The following is a 17180-nucleotide window of genomic DNA, read 5'->3' on the forward strand; positions in this document are numbered from 1 at the left end:
CCTATCCACACCCTCCAAGAATTTGTCTAGTTCTTCGTTGAATTTATTCAAACCGGGAAGCCTTTTCCAACAATCGACTGCCTGTTAGCTGAAGACATACTTTTGCACATCTATCCTGCAACCATCCTTCCTCAACTTGAATTTATGGCTCCTTAAGTGTGTAGTCTCAGCAAGAGGAAGAATGCCATTCACATTCAACTTAATCCATTCAAGGCATTAAACACCTCAATCAGATTGCCCTACAGATACCTAGTGTCCTGATGCTGCAAATTGCAGAATTGAAGCCTTTCTCAGTATAGCACCCTTTGTTCCCTTCACCAATCTGGTTACTCTTCTATGCACCTGTTCCAGCAGCTCTACATTATTCCTAAAGTGAGGCCTCCAGACATGTATACAGTACTCAAGATGCAGCTTAACCAAGGCCTTGGTTAAACAAGTTGTACAAGGGGATAATCACCTTCTTATCCCTACTAGAAAAGTTTCTGTAGATCATTGACAAAATCCATTGAGCTGTTCTGGCAGCATATCTGCACTGCTCAGAGAATTTCAAATCTGACTGAACTGTTACCCCAGGTCTTTTTCATTTTATCCTACCCATATGCAGTTCCATGCATTTCAACTGCCATTTCTCAGCCTATCGACCCAATTTTTCCAGATCTTGTTACAGGCGCACCATCATTATTGTCATTAACCACCCTGCCAACCTTTGTATCATCTGCAACTTTAGCCATTAAACCTGATATACCTTCATCAATATCATTAATAAATATTGAAAACAATAATGGGCCCAGCACTTGAGCTTTAGGGGACTCCACTAATAATATTAGTCCATGAAGAGCAGTGCACATTGATTCTGTCTTCTTCCACTTAACCACTCCTTTATTCATAGCAATAACTTGCCCTTAATGCCACACTGCGGCGTCTCCGTAGCTAGGTGGAAGGAGCAGCAGTGCATAACACACGCTTCTTGATTAGACCGGGGTTCGAGTCCGTCACCACCAAATACGGAGGATGCAGAAAGGTCAGGGAATGACCACCGCATATCCCGGAGCAGTATGGCCTTAGTTGCTAATGCTCCTAAAAACCAAATAACAAACAAACAAACAAACAAACAGTGCCACACTGCTTCGGTTTTTTCACAATCTTTTATGTGCACAATATCAAAAGTTTTCTTTTATCATTTTCAACTACTAGTACTGATTCTAGCAGAGGAGGTTTAACTTTTTCCCATTAAAAGTAGAATACGCCAGTAATTACTAGCTTGCATGTGAAAACAATCATAACTATTCAAGTGATTAAGAATATGCTAGTAAGAAAAGAAATATTTGAGGAGAGTAAACTGAGAGACTATAAGAAGGAAAAAATGATTCTTATAACACAATTGCACATGCACATCTTAATTAAGCAGCTGGGATCATTCATTTTATCTATTGATTATTTTGAGGGTGTAGGTTAGTACTTGCCCATTGGGCTTCCACATTTTATCTTAGACAACGTACCCTAAATTTCACTGGAGCCAGACCTTTGTAAATTAGAAATTTCAATGCATAATATGCAGTGTTTATTATAGTTGCTGGCAATAGGTGGCATCCAGGTTTCTATTAGATCCACAAAATATTATCATTGGAAATTTTATTGTACAATAGACTCTCGATTTACTGGGATTGGATTAACCGGGACACCTCAAGACTCTAAAGTAAAAAAAAAATATCCACCGGAAATCATAAAATTCAAGTAATAAATGGAATAGGTATAAACAGATGTTTTGAAGTCGTAAATAAGCGACAAGAAGCATGTTATAAGTTGTGGATGGGAGATGTGAATGTGCCTATTATCCCGCAACTTCACACTGCTGTCTTCACATCCGCCTCTCAAAAAATGTTTAGTTTGTTTTACTGTGTTGCATGGATTGTTGTGTTCTGTCGCACCAGAAAAAGACAAATTTTGTTTCGTTATTTATGTCAGGAGTGTCAAATTTATTTTTTTGTTTAGAAATAGCAAAAATTATGGGTAAACGCAAGAGGGTTGTACATTCAATTGAACAAAACCTTAAATTATTCAAAAGTTTGAAAATAGCATGTTAAGTTTTTTTTTTTTTTGGTTTTTATCTATCGCCATATTTTTTTTTAGGTATATTGCTGAATATTTTTCAATATTTTTGGATTAACTGGGAAATCGATTATCCGGGATTTTATTTTACCGTCTATCGAGAGTCTACTGTATTTCTTTATTTTCAGTAGCCATTGTCAATTTTAAATTTTTTTTTATTTTTTTTTTTATTTTCAACTTTATTAAAAAAAAAAATCTTTAAAATGCAATAGTGTTCAGTTAATTTAAATAAACCCATTAATTAAATAAAAAAATATATCAAATAAGTCAGTGAAGGAACACATAACTATTTAAATGAATATCAAGGCATGCGAGCTCTCTCTCTCTCTGATATATATACACACAATGCAACTTGTTGCTTCTCTGGTCTGAGGCTAATTGCTTTTAGTATACCACAAAATTATAGAGGTGTATAGGCTTCTTAACATTTATTCATGAGACTTCCAGATAGCAAAAATTTGTCAGGGTGATGATCAGGGTTAGATAAAAGGTTTCCTTTTTTAGGGAAGGTAACTTAGCTTCTCACTGAAACTTAAATATATGCTCTGATGGCCTTGTGCTGCTAATACTATAATGTAGCATTTTGTTTGAGTTTGTTTAATTGAAATAAAGTAGACTTTTGCTCAGCTGGTGTTGCTGTTTAAAGTTTTGGTGTCTGAAGATAGCTGAAAATTCACTTAAATTTTAACATGAACATACAGTTATACAGAAATGTTAGCTTCCAAAGATAAAAGCAAATGACAGCTTCATCCTTCAGGAATTTATCTTTCCTTTGTAATGGAGCTAAGATTTTTGCCTTTATGCAATTAGTGGTTTATTTTGAGGCATTTCTGATTTCAGATCTGAATTAAAATAACATAATTATTAATTCTGCTGTGCACTTTATTGCTTATGGTTTCCTCAATAAAACAGCCTTGGGAATTTTTTGGTATTCTGTCCCCCCCCCAACTTTTAGCTTTTCATTAACTCAATTCTGGTAATAGAGTTCATTATATGTGCAAAGTATTCTCACTTTAAAGCACATACCAGTTGTAATTATGTACACTTGAATTTTTTTAGTCCAGCATTTTGTGGTCTTGTTATCACTTCTATATTTCAGGAAAAATCTCAAACTATTGGTTTTGGAAAACTCATGCGAATTGTTAGAATTAACGAAACTACTACTTCACCATGATAGTACTTCAGTCTCTCACATCTTATTGAGTTACATATTCATTTAAATACCTTCAGTTAGTGAAAAGTTTCACTCTGCAAAGTTTATTTATTTAATTGTCCAACAAGAATTTTAAACAGCTATAATGATGGTAAATCAGCAAAGCATAGGACATATCAGCTCCAAAGAAAGCAGGATTGTTAAAGAACTTGATGCAAATATATCACTAAAGCATGTGAAATTTATGTTAGTATAAATTTTATAATTGTCTTTTTGTGAATTATCATAGGTTTTTCACATTATTTACCAGCACGTACAGGTTGTTGAGAAAATCTCACATAAGCACGAAATGAAACATTACCTGGGGAACCATTGTCAACAAAATAAAGAGCAGTATTTCATAAGACTCCATTGTGGAGAAAAATAGCCAACAGCATTCATGATAACACATCTATCTAGTGTGATCATCCATTTGTGTGTACAAAAGGGAAAGGAACCATGAATAAAGTGTCGAATTATGATAAATGTGACTATAACCTTTTGGATTTCATCCTTTTGGGGGACATCTAAAGTAATTGTTGTTCTATATGCCTGTTAATGGCATGGAGGATCTGGTAACTAAAATACGCAATGTTGGCATATTTCACTGTTTGTACAAGTGAGTATATCTTGAGGCCTACTGCACAGTACAGAGTGGCTACTTTGAACCTCCAGTAAGCAGTCAGGAAGAACAATATTGGCAAGATATACCATCCACTATTGACATGGGATACTTGTCATATAATTTTAACATGTACATGTATTATTATGCAGATTATCATAGGAGTGTTTTTCTTGCATTCTCTGTAACTAAAACCTTTTATACATATGTACATGACTATATTAGATGTGATGTCATGAATGCCACCAGCCATTTTTTCCATGACACAGTCTCATAGTGCAGTGCCTGGTATTTCATTTTCAGTAGTATTTCACTGGGCATTATTCCATATAATGATTTATACATGATTTTCATGTCAATATGTATTATAACAGATGACACCTTATAAAATTAAGTAAAGAAAATATGGAACTATGAAACCCTCTTTAGTTATAGTATGGGTGGTTTACTTTTTTGTATTCCAAATTAACTCTAGTGGTCAGGAAAATTCAGTTATCTGGTAGAGACTATATCTTAGTGATAATAGACTAAAGGAATTCAAGTGTATGTGATTTCAGCGATGGGAAGTATTAAGATGTGGATCTGACTTCTTTTCATAGCAAGGTGTTTTTACATGTTTTCAGAAAATTTTATTGATTTTATTTTGAGTGGATTAATATTGTCAGGCTATATGTTTTTCTGTCATTTTTAATTTTTGTCACATAAAACTTGTCTTGATCATTCTAGCTGTATCTAGATAATGCATTTTTAAGTTTGTTTCATGATCCTCATTTTTCTTTCATTATGCTGTTTGTATAAGTAGGTGTAACATATATTTTGCTATTTAAATTTCTGGGTATAACAATGAGGATTTTGTGCATAGATGTTTTATGCATATTGTTCTTTTAATTCTTATTTAGTAATATTTTATTATAATATATGCCATTTTCCAAAATTTTTTATAGATTGCATTTTGAATGGATTAATATTATAACCCTATCTTTTTCTGTCATTCCTAATTTTTTCACATTGACCTTCCATTTTATCCTTTCAGCTCTATCCAGGCAACATTTTTTAAGTGTTTCATGTTCCTCTTATTTTATTTAGAATTTTAAAAAAATATGTAATCCCTAATGATATTGTATTATTGGCTGTTTTATTGATTTTTCTTCAGTGATTACCACAATGTTAGCATACATTAAAATGGTTTATATTTATACTGCTGATTTGTAAATTGTTCCACCACCAGTATGCTTGCAATTCCATAGTGCTCTGATTTGCATGTTAGTAGCATGATTAGTAGATGCTGACTTATTAAAATTAAGAATATTTTTATTGTTTAAGTTTTGGTATACTGCAGTTTTCCATAAAATTTTATACAATACATTCTGATAAAATGACATTCTAACTTTTTAGATATGTGTGTATGTGCCTGTAGAATTCTGGTCTTAACGGATTTAATAACATTATAACTAACCAGACACTGTTATAAAGTAAAGCTTGAGTGAGGTTTTGAAGAGAATATTAATTAGTGTAGATAAACATGTTGAAGGATTAGCATAGGCATTAAAATAATTTGAAAATTATGGACATATCTGCATTTACTTTCTGTCTTGGAGACACTCTAGTCCCTCCAGCAAAACTGGGGATATCACCCTTTTTTGGTGACACTATTTATATTAAAACAATATTGCAAGTTAGGTAAGTTATGGATAAAAAAAAAAGTAAAGTGCAGCCATTATCAACCCACTGCAGGATGTAAGCTTCCTCAACAATTCATGCTGAGGGAAATGGACCATAATCTGCCACGCTGGTCCAGTGCAAGTTGGCAGATCGACCGGATTCAGCAGTCAGGGGCTTGAACCCCGGTCTACTCAAAGAGTGTGTGCTACTGCACTTCCACTCCTGCCCATTTGGCTATGGAGGCCTTTTTTGCCATTTCTAATGCCAGCATAAGCCCAGCCCTTAAAAGGTCAAATGTTGGTCTTTGTCACCAGAGGGATTGGAATGCCCCCAAAGCAAAACTGTAGTTATGAGAAAGTGTTTGTGGATGTCCAAATTCTCAATGGAACTACTAATTTAGGAGGAAATGACTAATTTCATTCATATATTCGAAGAAAGTTTATTGCTAGTTTTTTGTTCCCAATAATTAGTAGAATCAAAACAATCCAACCATATTTGTTAACTGTTATCTTCTCCCTCCCATGATAGAACAATGTTTAACAAAAAAAAAGAGAAATTAAGTTTATCATTTCCTTTTTTATATTAGTAGCCATTAATGAGCTAAAGGTTAGAGGCTAAAATTTTATGTGATCACCAGTAATGTTTAATGAATATTTGTTTTCATTTTTATTATATATTAATATATTATATATATTTTTAAATATTGGAGAGTTAATTTCCTGTTTATAAGTTTGGAACCTTTTTTTTTTTAAATTTTTTTTAGGCTTTGTTTCCTGCACTGCAACAAATCCTCTTTGGTTTGTGAAAACCAGGTTACAGTTGGACCAAAGGTAATTCAAAATTGTATCTGTGCCATTCAGGAACATTTTTATTTTTAAACTGGTTAAACAATTCTCTAGTGAAATAATTTGAAAATTGTCAGAGTTTCTGTATTAACTAACTAATTTGGGGACACTGCCCCCTCCAGCAGCTCATGTGTCAAATGGATATCAATCACCCTTTTTTGGTGATGCTATTTATCTTAAAACAGTATTAGCAACTTGAGGAATAGCAAAAAAGGGAAAATATGTTTAAGAATGGAAAAGTTGATAAACAGTGAGACAAATGTTCTATGGAAAAATTAACTGAATTTGAAAAAGGAGATGACAAGTTTTTAATTTTCCCAGAACTGCAACTCAGTTGCTGTGGTAGACTGACCTGAAAAATGTGTTCCCATGTCCTCTTTACTTACTTAGTTTATATAATGTAAAGTATTAATGAACATTCTACTGATTCTGAACATTATATTTGAGGAATGATATACTAAAGCAGATCACAAACGGATCATTGGCTTCAGTCTGCGTGTTTCACTTTTAATCATAAACCAAGTAAACTTTATATTACAAAATACGCTTAAGATTTTTGAGGTGCATGCTCAAACATTGTTTTGTAAACTGTTCATATGCTATTATTATTATTATTAGCCATATAGTGCAAGGAAGCCTGAGTCTTATGCTGCACCAGCCAAAAAAAAAAAAAAAAAAAAAATTCTGAATTACTCTGAGAGATAGAGAAAGAGTCAGAAGTAGAAGGGAATCACCAAGAAAGAGAAGAATGATGATATCCAGCTCAGGACCCTGGGTGTGACAAGCCTATACTCACCAGATGTGAGCTCTTGGGGTTATTACTGCAGAGTATATAATACCAAGCATTTTTTTTTTTTTTTTCCCAGATTACATTAGCAGTGTACATCAAGCCTTTCTTGAAGAAATTAATGAATGTAAATTTTTTCCATGATTGATATGTAGCGCGCACACACACACACACACCCTGCTGTTGTGATGCATAACATATGCTATGAAAAAATGGTGCCTAGTAGAAATGCGTTCTAGTATGCACATTTTCAATTTAATTTTATTAATATTTTTGCTGCCACTTAATTTTGCAAGGGTCCTTTCTATGCGCCTTTAGTGTAACTTATAATATTTTTTAGATTATTAATCCAACTAATTCATTCATTAATCCAATTGATCAACTAATTCATTAATTCAACATTTAATCCAATCTAGGCTGGGGATCCATTATAATAACCCTTCAGGGTAAACTTTTATAGGAAAACACTTTTTGCATAAAATTTTATCAGTAGACACACATTAAGGATGATGTTTTGTTTTTCACAAACTGAAGAATTAAAATTCAGCAAGCATAATCTTTTAAAAAATTTACCTTTTTCTTTGAAAAGTAAATTTTTATATTGAAGGTATTATATTGAAGTTATTTCATCTACTTTATATCTGAAAAAACCAGTGTAATCATAACCAATTCCTACCGCACACCCCCTGACATGGTTATCACCATGTAGTTAATTCCTTTTTTCAATAAATTTTTTATTTAATATAACTTTTCAGTTTTAATATATTATTACCAATCATAGCATAATGTATATTAACACGTTTTCTGCTGGAATGAAAACCTGCATAAAAATGAACTGCAATTTTTTAACTCAAACATGCATCCATTCAAATTGTGGCCAATAAATGAGTGCTGTGGAAGGAAAGGCACAGAAATCAGCAACTGAGTGATATCAGCCTGCTGACTGAACAATGGGCTAGTTACATTACTTACTTGGTTTACAGTTTCATATGTTCTTTGCTTATGTTGAAGTTATTTTATCTAGGTTAGTATTTTTGTAAGTGCTACTAACCTGAAAGCCAGCCTTTCATTAATAATGAAAGCCAGCACTTTGCCATGTGCCTACTTACAACTATATGCTGCCCATCAATCTGTTTATACTGATTTCCTCCTGCCTTTTCTGATTTTAAGCCATCAGTAAAGATGGCTCGAAAGCAACATCATCTGTGGAATCTGCTGCAGTCCTCCTAGATAGTACAGTATGTAAGAAGATTCCCCAGGAGTGCAGTGTATATACACCATAGAGCTGTATGCTATAGAACTAGCCTTGGACCACATTAAAATTAATAATTATCAAAGGTGTATGGTATACACTTATTCTTTAAGTGCATTATCAGTAATGAGAAAAAATCCTGGCTCAGCCCTGTCAAGGGTTCAGCAGAAGTTATATTATCTTTATGAATCTGCATTTGATATCTGCTTCTGCTTGATCCCAAGCCAGATCAGTGGTAATGATCTGGCAGATGCTGCAGCCAGATCAGCACAATCTCAGAGAAATTATAACCTGCTGTCCCCACATACAGACTACAGGAAAGTGATAAGAAATGTATTACCTTCCCACTGGCAACAATCTTGGCACATTAAGGTCACAAACAAGTTGTATCAAATTAAGCGTGTGTCTGTCAGGAACTATAGAGAGGAAGTTGTTCTTGCTCGCCTCTGCATAGGACATGGTAATCTCACACATTCTTTTCTGCTGAGGGCTGATGACCTTCCTATATGTGGGGATTACAACATCTTTTTAATGATTAGACATATTTTTACTGAATGTCCATGTTTTAGACATGAATGGCATATATCTTTTACTGCTTTTAGCCATCTGACTGAGTCCTCTACTCATTCCAGTATTATCTGACAATGACCATGTGTTGGCTCTTTTTAACTATTGAAAGTTAATAAATTTGTTTAGATTTTAAATATACTCTTCTTACATATACTTTAAATACTATATATGTTTATACCTTTTTTGATGATTTTTTTACTTTTATACAGCCTACAAATTGTTTTTTGACATAGTGACTAATCTTCATGGGTTGCTGTAATCTTTTATCACTTTTTTATCTTTTACAACTGTTTTTATTCATTTACCATTGTTGGTGCATTATAGCCTATGATGCTGATGTACCAATAAACCTTAAACCAGATGAAACCAATCACTGGTGTGCTTCTGAAACAAACATAAACAGATGTCATTTGAACACACACACACACACACACACACACACACACACACACACACACACACACACACACACACACACACACACACACACACACACACACTGCTTGTACATGATGTCTGCTTTTCAGTACATGTTTTTAGCTGTGTAGAACAGTTAGTTGTACTGAAGCAGTTATGCTGTCTCCTCACACAAACAGTGACAAAAATAATTTTTAAATTAGGTATTTTCAAAACTAAAAAAAAAAAAAATTGCTGGAGTGTAAGGCAGTAATTTTGTGAAATAGAAGTTTAACACCTTCGTTTCTGAGTTTTCACCAACCTTTTTGAGGGTATGAAACCCATGGGATTGAATCCATCTGAATTGAAAAGGGCAGAGACATATTTGCTTGAGAGGAGTGAACATGTTAACAAAAAAAATAAATAAAGAAAGAAACTAATAATAATAATTTATAAATCACTGCAGGAAAGGGGGAGCTAATTGAAATAGGAATGGATATTTTGGTCCTTAATCTTGTCAGTTTCATTTACTATTAAAAATCATTATTAGTAACATTCAATGGCACATAATAAGGAAAAAAGATAACTAATAACAACAACAGCAGATTCAGATAATTTAATAAACATTATAGAAAACGTCTTTGGTTCCAGCATGATGGTTCCCCACTGCACAAAATAGTAGCAGAAAAACATTGGGTGTCACACATATTTAAAAGCCAGTGCATAGGATATGGGTGTCTTGCTCTACTTACTCCTGATTTCACCCCTTTAGGCTTTTTTTGGAGTTTAATGAAACTTTATTGGCAACCTGGATGACTTTAAAGAGAACAATGGATGCATTATCCTACAGAATGTTTGTTCTAAGATATTTCATAAGTGGCATGATGCATAGGTAATGTAAATTTATTAAAAGAGAAATGATCTGTTTATTTCCAGTTGGAAATTATATACAGATGGAATCGGATGTTTCAGGAAATGTTCCTAGTAGTTCAACTCAAACTAGTAGTTGCTGTTGTTGCCACTTCCCCATTACAAAGAGCAGAATGGCCGGAGGTTTAATCATGGGACCAAGTTCTAGTATACAAATGCCAGTCCAGCAAGAAATATAGTTGATTGTGGGTTGGCAGAGATATGCAAATACTGCCATGTCAGAATTTCTGAAGCATTTTCTTCATAAATGTGATATATTTTTACAATACAGTCAGTCCTCGTATAGCACGATAGTTGTGTTCCTAGAAACCCTCGTGCAATGCAAAATCGTGCAATATGAACAACAGGCCCTATGGGAAAAATAGGGTTAGGTGCCGACCACCCAAGATTGAACACACATTTGTAACCAAAACTACCAAACACAATAAATAATCGTAATAAAATACGTAAGTATTTTAAACTTGTTTTTTGTTTGATTTTCTATCCAAACAGATGACAGCCGTTCCATCTCTTCCAAATCTTGTCTTAATCTAATGGATTTTAATTACACTTTGAGTTGTTCCTGCTATGAAAATTGTTTTTATTTTCTCTGCATTCTTTGTAATTCTCGGCGTTGCCTCATTTAGGTCTATAGCACGTGCAATATCACATGGTCTTTCATTTCGCTCAAAGCGTTTCAGAATTTCATATTTTTTCTCTATCGACAGAGGCGGACTGGCCATAAGCCTTACTGGGAAACCCTGGTGGGCCGGAGTGATTTTGGCCATAAACCATAGTATGAGGCCACTATAAATTTTCCCGGGTAAGAATTTTTGACCCAGTCTGCCTCTGTTTATCGATATTGCTTTTCTTTTTCTCTCTGAATCTGCAGTGTCTTCACCAGGATGCTTCCTTTTCACACCTTTTAGTATTTTACTCATTTTTAGGGAATAAAGCACAATTACAAAATGAGGGGGCACGCTTGAAACACATAAACAAAGCTGCGCGCGTGTAGCAACTGGATAAACAACACCGTAAAGGCAGAGATACACTATTAACACCTCACATTTTACTAAAGCACATTTCTAGGGGTTACTACCATAAAACAATAAAAACAATTTCCAGTTGCGTTTCTGCTAGTGGAATCTGTTATAAACTGATAGTAAACTCGATCTAATTGCATTTGCGATAATACCTATAGTGGAATTGTGTGGGTTTTTACGTTATTATGGTGAAATGTGTTTCCCCTTCACTGATATAAGAAACATAAATACATTTTCAGAATCTTCTCTTAATTCCTATCGTGTTGCGTTCGGTTGGGGTGATTCTGCATTCGACCGCCATTTCTTGTACACACAAAGGCGAATCGTGCATAAGCGAATTCAGTTCATGTTATACACGATATCGTTCCCCTATTTATAAATCGTGTATGATCGAATTCGTGTAATGTAAACACGTTATGCGAGGACTGACTGTATCGGCAACTATTTTCTTTCAAAAAAAAAAAAAACTGCATTTTTAGATACTCTCACATGCACACTCTCACACACACGCACTCTCTCTCTCACACACACGCGCACTCTCTCTCACACACACACGCACACACACACCGTCTGCATCAATTCCAATCACTGTCATTTCCCAGAAATTGGCTACCAGAAAGATAACACCCCTTACTAATAAATTACTGTTACTAAAATATTGTGCACTAATTCTACCCAGATATTAATTTAAAATATATTTTAATTCAGAATATGGATAATAAAAAGTTATTTCAGTTCTGTTTTGCTTGTTTTTTATTTTAGGAGGTATGGAAGTATGTCTGCTACACAATGTATTCAGGACATCTATAATAAAAAAGGGATTCGTGGGTTCTATAAAGGAATTACTGCTTCTTATTTTGGGATTTCAGAAACTGTTATTCATTTTGTTATATATGAATATATAAAAGCCGAACTCCGAGAGAAAACAAGGCAGCATGAGAGTAATGTTGATTCCACAGAGAAGTGCACAAGAGACTTCATTGAATGCATGTTTGCTGGTGCCGTTTCCAAAACTTGTGCTTCATCACTGACTTATCCGCATGGTAAGTAATTGTCAAACTTATTGTCTGTAGTTCGCTGCTTATTTTATAATATCTCATTTAAAAAATAGGCTCAGAACAAAAGTTCAGAAGCTATCTGTTCCTATGCTGTTATCATTTATTTGACTAATAATTTTGCCGGGTAAGAATTTTTGACCCAGTCTGCCTCTGTTTATCGATATTGCTTTTCTTTTTCTCTCTGAATCTGCAGTGTCTTCACCAGGATGCTTCCTTTTCACACCTTTTAGTATTTTACTCATTTTTAGGGAATAAAGCACAATTACAAAATGAGGGGGCACGCTTGAAACACATAAACAAAGCTGCGCGCGTGGATTTGCTTATAACAAGTATTATTAAGGTGAATACTAAATTAATTACCATTTGTGATACTGATTCTGATGGATCAGATAGCAAAAGTGCCTTCTCACCAATCACTTTCAATATTTAGTTCTTTCTTCTCACCTTCTCACCAATCACTTTCAATATTTAGTTTTTGTCATTTGTAGCAATTTTATCAATATACAGTTGTTTGTAGAAGCAAATAAACAGGAATCTAAAACCAGTTCACACATTCATAAATAGAAACCAGTGAACAAAAATTAAATTGATCCTATCCTTCTTAAAATGAGACTTTCCAGACATGTAATACTCAAGATGTGGCCTTACCATTGCATTATACAGCACAATAATTACCTCCTTATCTCTTTGCAAAATTCCTGTATGTCATTGACAGATTCCCTGCTTCTGTTCTGACATGCAGCTGCCTGGAAAGCAAGGTGTCAGGGATTGCAAGGCATGCTGGGGGGTCTGCATGGGACAAGCAAATACATGTGCTGCAATACAGTTACTAAGAACAGAAACAGGTGCATGTACACTAATGTACATGCACCTACCACTACCAGCCATTCACCGTTATGTTAATAAACTTAATTTGCCCCATCCCTTTGCTTGTTATGCATCCCCAGACCATCTAACCGGTGGGGAACTTTACAGTCAGTGCTATGCAGTCAGAATGATATGCCTCCAATTTTCGTCTACTGACATATTGCTTCCCATCAGAGCAGGTTGAATTTCAATTCGTCAGAAAAGATGATGGTGTCCCATTGCTCTTTTGTTCATGAAATGTGTTTTAGCCAAAGCAAATCGCTTCTTCCTCATTTGTTGGGTCAACAAAGGCTTCTCCTTGGGCCGATAGGCATACAGACCACATTCCGAAAGCCGTCATTGGATAGTTTGTGCACTTTTTTCAACACCAGAAGTCATCTCAAAGTCCAGTTTTAGATAAGGAGCGCTAGCATGGCAATTATGAAGGCATGGCCATTTCAAATATCAATCTTGGGAAGGCATAGTCACAATACTGAGTACATATACCTTTCCAATGCCGTATTTATAGAGATGGCTGATGCAACACCTTGCAATTACTGTCTGATGCAATACCTTTGCTTTGCAACAAACAAAATGACTGTAATCAAACAATATCTTATACATTTCACTACAAATGTTACTTTTTTTTAAGGTGATGCAGTTTTTTTGACTGCCACTGTAAATGCTGAGGAGAATTTTTTATGCTTAGTCATTTGGACGTACACGAGAGGGCATTGAGTTAAATTTAGATGGGATAATTGTAGACTAGGTCTCCAAAAAATTTCCTTTAGTCAAAGATTGATTGAGTGTTGGAATTATTATTATTATTTATTTTTTTTATATAAATTTATTTATTATTGGCTGGTGTTATGTAAAAGCTACTTTCTTGCATCATTTTGCCATTACTATAATAATCCTGAAGCTGTAATCGTCTGGAAACATCTGCTTCAGCAACTATTGACAAATCTGGAAAACTGATTGGAAAAGAAAGAGCTGAAAAATTCAGAACAATAATGGAATTTCTCTCTGTGAAAATGAGGATTTCTTCACTCTGTTCCACATTTGAGAGTATTTTCAGAAAAATGGGGTAAAGGATGAATATTTAAATTCTGCTTATGGTACAATACAAATTAGGAATCCATAAGCTGAATTTTAATCAAAATATCACAAGAAACACATTCCACTTTTGGAAGATTGTGACAATTTTCATTGTCACAACTGCCACAAAGAAGAAGATATGGACATCAGTACGGATAGATGGAAATGTAACCAGATGAAAATAGAATAATAATAACATTTAATAAACATAGAAGCTTGTAATGCAAAAGTAAATTGCATGGCATTTTGTGAAGAGTATTTTATATATATAGTACATGGCATTTTGTGAAAAGGCTGTCATGTCCTATTTAAAGAAGATTCATAAAGTGGACATTGACTATTCTTTTGTGTAAACTTCTTTTCTAAACCTGCCAAAAAATAATAAATAAATAAAATTTTATATAATATTCATTCAGGTTTCATGATAATAATAATAAAAAAAAATAATAAAAATAATAAAATAAGAAAAAAAATAGGAGAAATGTAGGAATTCAAAATATGGATTATAATTAAGATTCTTGAATTTTATTTCAACTGAAATATGAAATTTTTCTTAAGTGTCCAATAACTATACTGTTTATCTTTTCTTGTTTGGGGTCACCATTTAAAAAAAAGAAAAACGCCCAAGACACATTATGTGATCCATTACTATTTGAAATACAACATACACACTGAATGTTTTACACATTTTAAAATATATATTGCTGGTAAGTTTGCTGGAAAATTTGATGTTATAACAGAGGTATGTGATTTTTAAATGATGTAACTAAAGTAAAATGGCATAATTTACATGGATCTTTTTAACTGACTGAATTGTGATGCTGAGTTTTCATTATTTCTGAGGTCATCATATATATGCATGTTTTGTCTCCTCAGTAAGTTATGGAAACTATATGGGTACAGAAGATAAAAATTGTTGAATAATAATGTTGTTCACTAAGATTGTTGAATAAATACCACACCAGTTCATCCATCCACAGCTATCACTGAGTGTTGCATGTTAATACCATATAATTTATATGGTATAAATTATTAGAAGATAGATTAGAAGTACATTTTTATATGCTAAGAGTGTAATTTCATAGCAAGGCAAGCCTCAAGAGGTTAATAAAACAAAACAGTCTAGTAGCATCTGTACAGTCACAGAAGTCAAGTAATTGAATGAACAGACCTTGAAATGATGTATTTGACACACTTATTTAACACATCTGCGCTTACAAAAGACACACCTCTGCAGTGTCCCCACTGTCACATCTACCTTACTGTCAAGTACTTGTTCATAGAATGTTCCTTTTATCAAATAGTTTAACAGTCTTTAATTTCAACAGGAATAGGCAGGACCAGCCAACATTAACACACCTTATAGGAGAAGGTGACAAACTGTTCAATTCTAAAAATAATAGATCTGTTTAATAGAATATAGTCATTACTAACACCTAATGAAATTATGATATTTTCAGTATCATTTGTTAGGTAGGCACAATAGGCCTAAGCTGCTGCTACACCAAACTCTCTCCAAACAACAACCAGTAGCATTAGAGGACTAGTGTGCACTGGTGCAGAAGGTTTTGTCAGGTATTTATTCTAAAAATAATAACATATAGAGGATTATAGGAAAGCAGAAACCTCCATTCCCCTAGTTAAGGAGGTGAAAGGAGGAAGAAATGGACAGTAGAAAGGTATTGAAAGCGAAGGAAAGAAAAAGCATATACTTGATTTACACTTTTTTTCCTATCCTCTTCTGATATTTTTCTACTGTCTATTTCTGTTCTTTCCACTTCCTGAACTATTATGATAAGGGCAGTGGAGGTTTTCTGCTTTCCTGTAATTCACTATATTTCAACACTTTTAGAATAAATACTAGACAAAACTTCACACCAGTGCATACTAGCCCAATGATTGCTCCTCAGCTGTCTCACTTAATTAACCTCTTTAGGCCTGCCTTTTGTGAAATTATACTTTTAGCATATAAAAATGCATTTCTAACCCATCAAATTATATATATTAGTTTGTAAGTAGAGAAAGGGAAAGCACTAACATTACTGCACTTGTCATTATGGAAGACAAAGGGCTAACGGAACAGAAATTGCAAACATGGAGAACAAAGATGGGAGTGAAGGTAAAAAGAAGTAATAAGAATTACTTAATGTCGTTCATCCTGTGACTTCAGTGCCTTAATCGGGGGCCAGCCACCGAAATCACAGGAGGAAATGGCAATAAGTAAAGTTTCTGTTTCTGACATGAAATATATGCACCACATGGTACACGTGAAAAGTCGGTAAAGTATATTAGGGTTAAAATTTAATTTTAAATCATAAGGCATGCATATATTTCATGGCTGACCTGATAGAGGCTGGAAGTAAAGAATAAAAAGAGTAAAAAGAAATAGGATAACTTATTAGGGTCATGTAGGTCATGCCGATCTGTACTGCTGTGGAGTAGTAAAAAGTTTCAACTAAAGGTGAGCTAAAGTATATATGGTTTAAGCTGGCAACCCCCAAGTATAAGAAATTGGAAAATTAAGTAATTTAAATTAAATTAAGCTAAGCTAGCTACCCCATGCATCGAAAATTGGAAGCTAAGTTAGAGAAGTAAAGTAAAATTAAGATAGAGGAGTATTGAATTAAATTAAAGAAGCGGTAAATTAAATAATGAATGTAAATTGGGGTAGGAGTTAAACCCGTGAAGTAATGCATCCCAGGATAGAAAGGAATAACAAGCTAACAAAGTAGCAGTAAATAGTCGCTAAACTTTGTATAGGCAAGAAAAGTGTTTTAAAGCAGAAAAGGAA

At 33.9% G+C, this 17180-nt stretch overlaps 1 protein-coding gene across 1 annotated transcript in view; it reads left to right on the top strand.

The window, feature by feature from the left end:
• Positions 1 to 17180, top strand: part of LOC150085329 (solute carrier family 25 member 36-A-like) — a 179367-nt gene that overhangs the window by 155616 nt on the left and 6571 nt on the right. The window contains exons 5-6 of the mRNA XM_090373153.1: positions 6349 to 6415; positions 12150 to 12430. Of these exons, the coding sequence (XP_090229279.1) occupies positions 6349 to 6415; positions 12150 to 12430 (348 nt within the window). The remainder of the gene's footprint in view (positions 1 to 6348; positions 6416 to 12149; positions 12431 to 17180) is intronic.

This window comes from Mastigoproctus giganteus, chromosome 5 (assembly GCF_048544385.1).
Source record: "Mastigoproctus giganteus isolate SK-2022 chromosome 5, ASM4854438v1, whole genome shotgun sequence".
In the NCBI taxonomy this organism is placed as follows: domain Eukaryota; kingdom Metazoa; phylum Arthropoda; class Arachnida; order Uropygi; family Thelyphonidae; genus Mastigoproctus; species Mastigoproctus giganteus.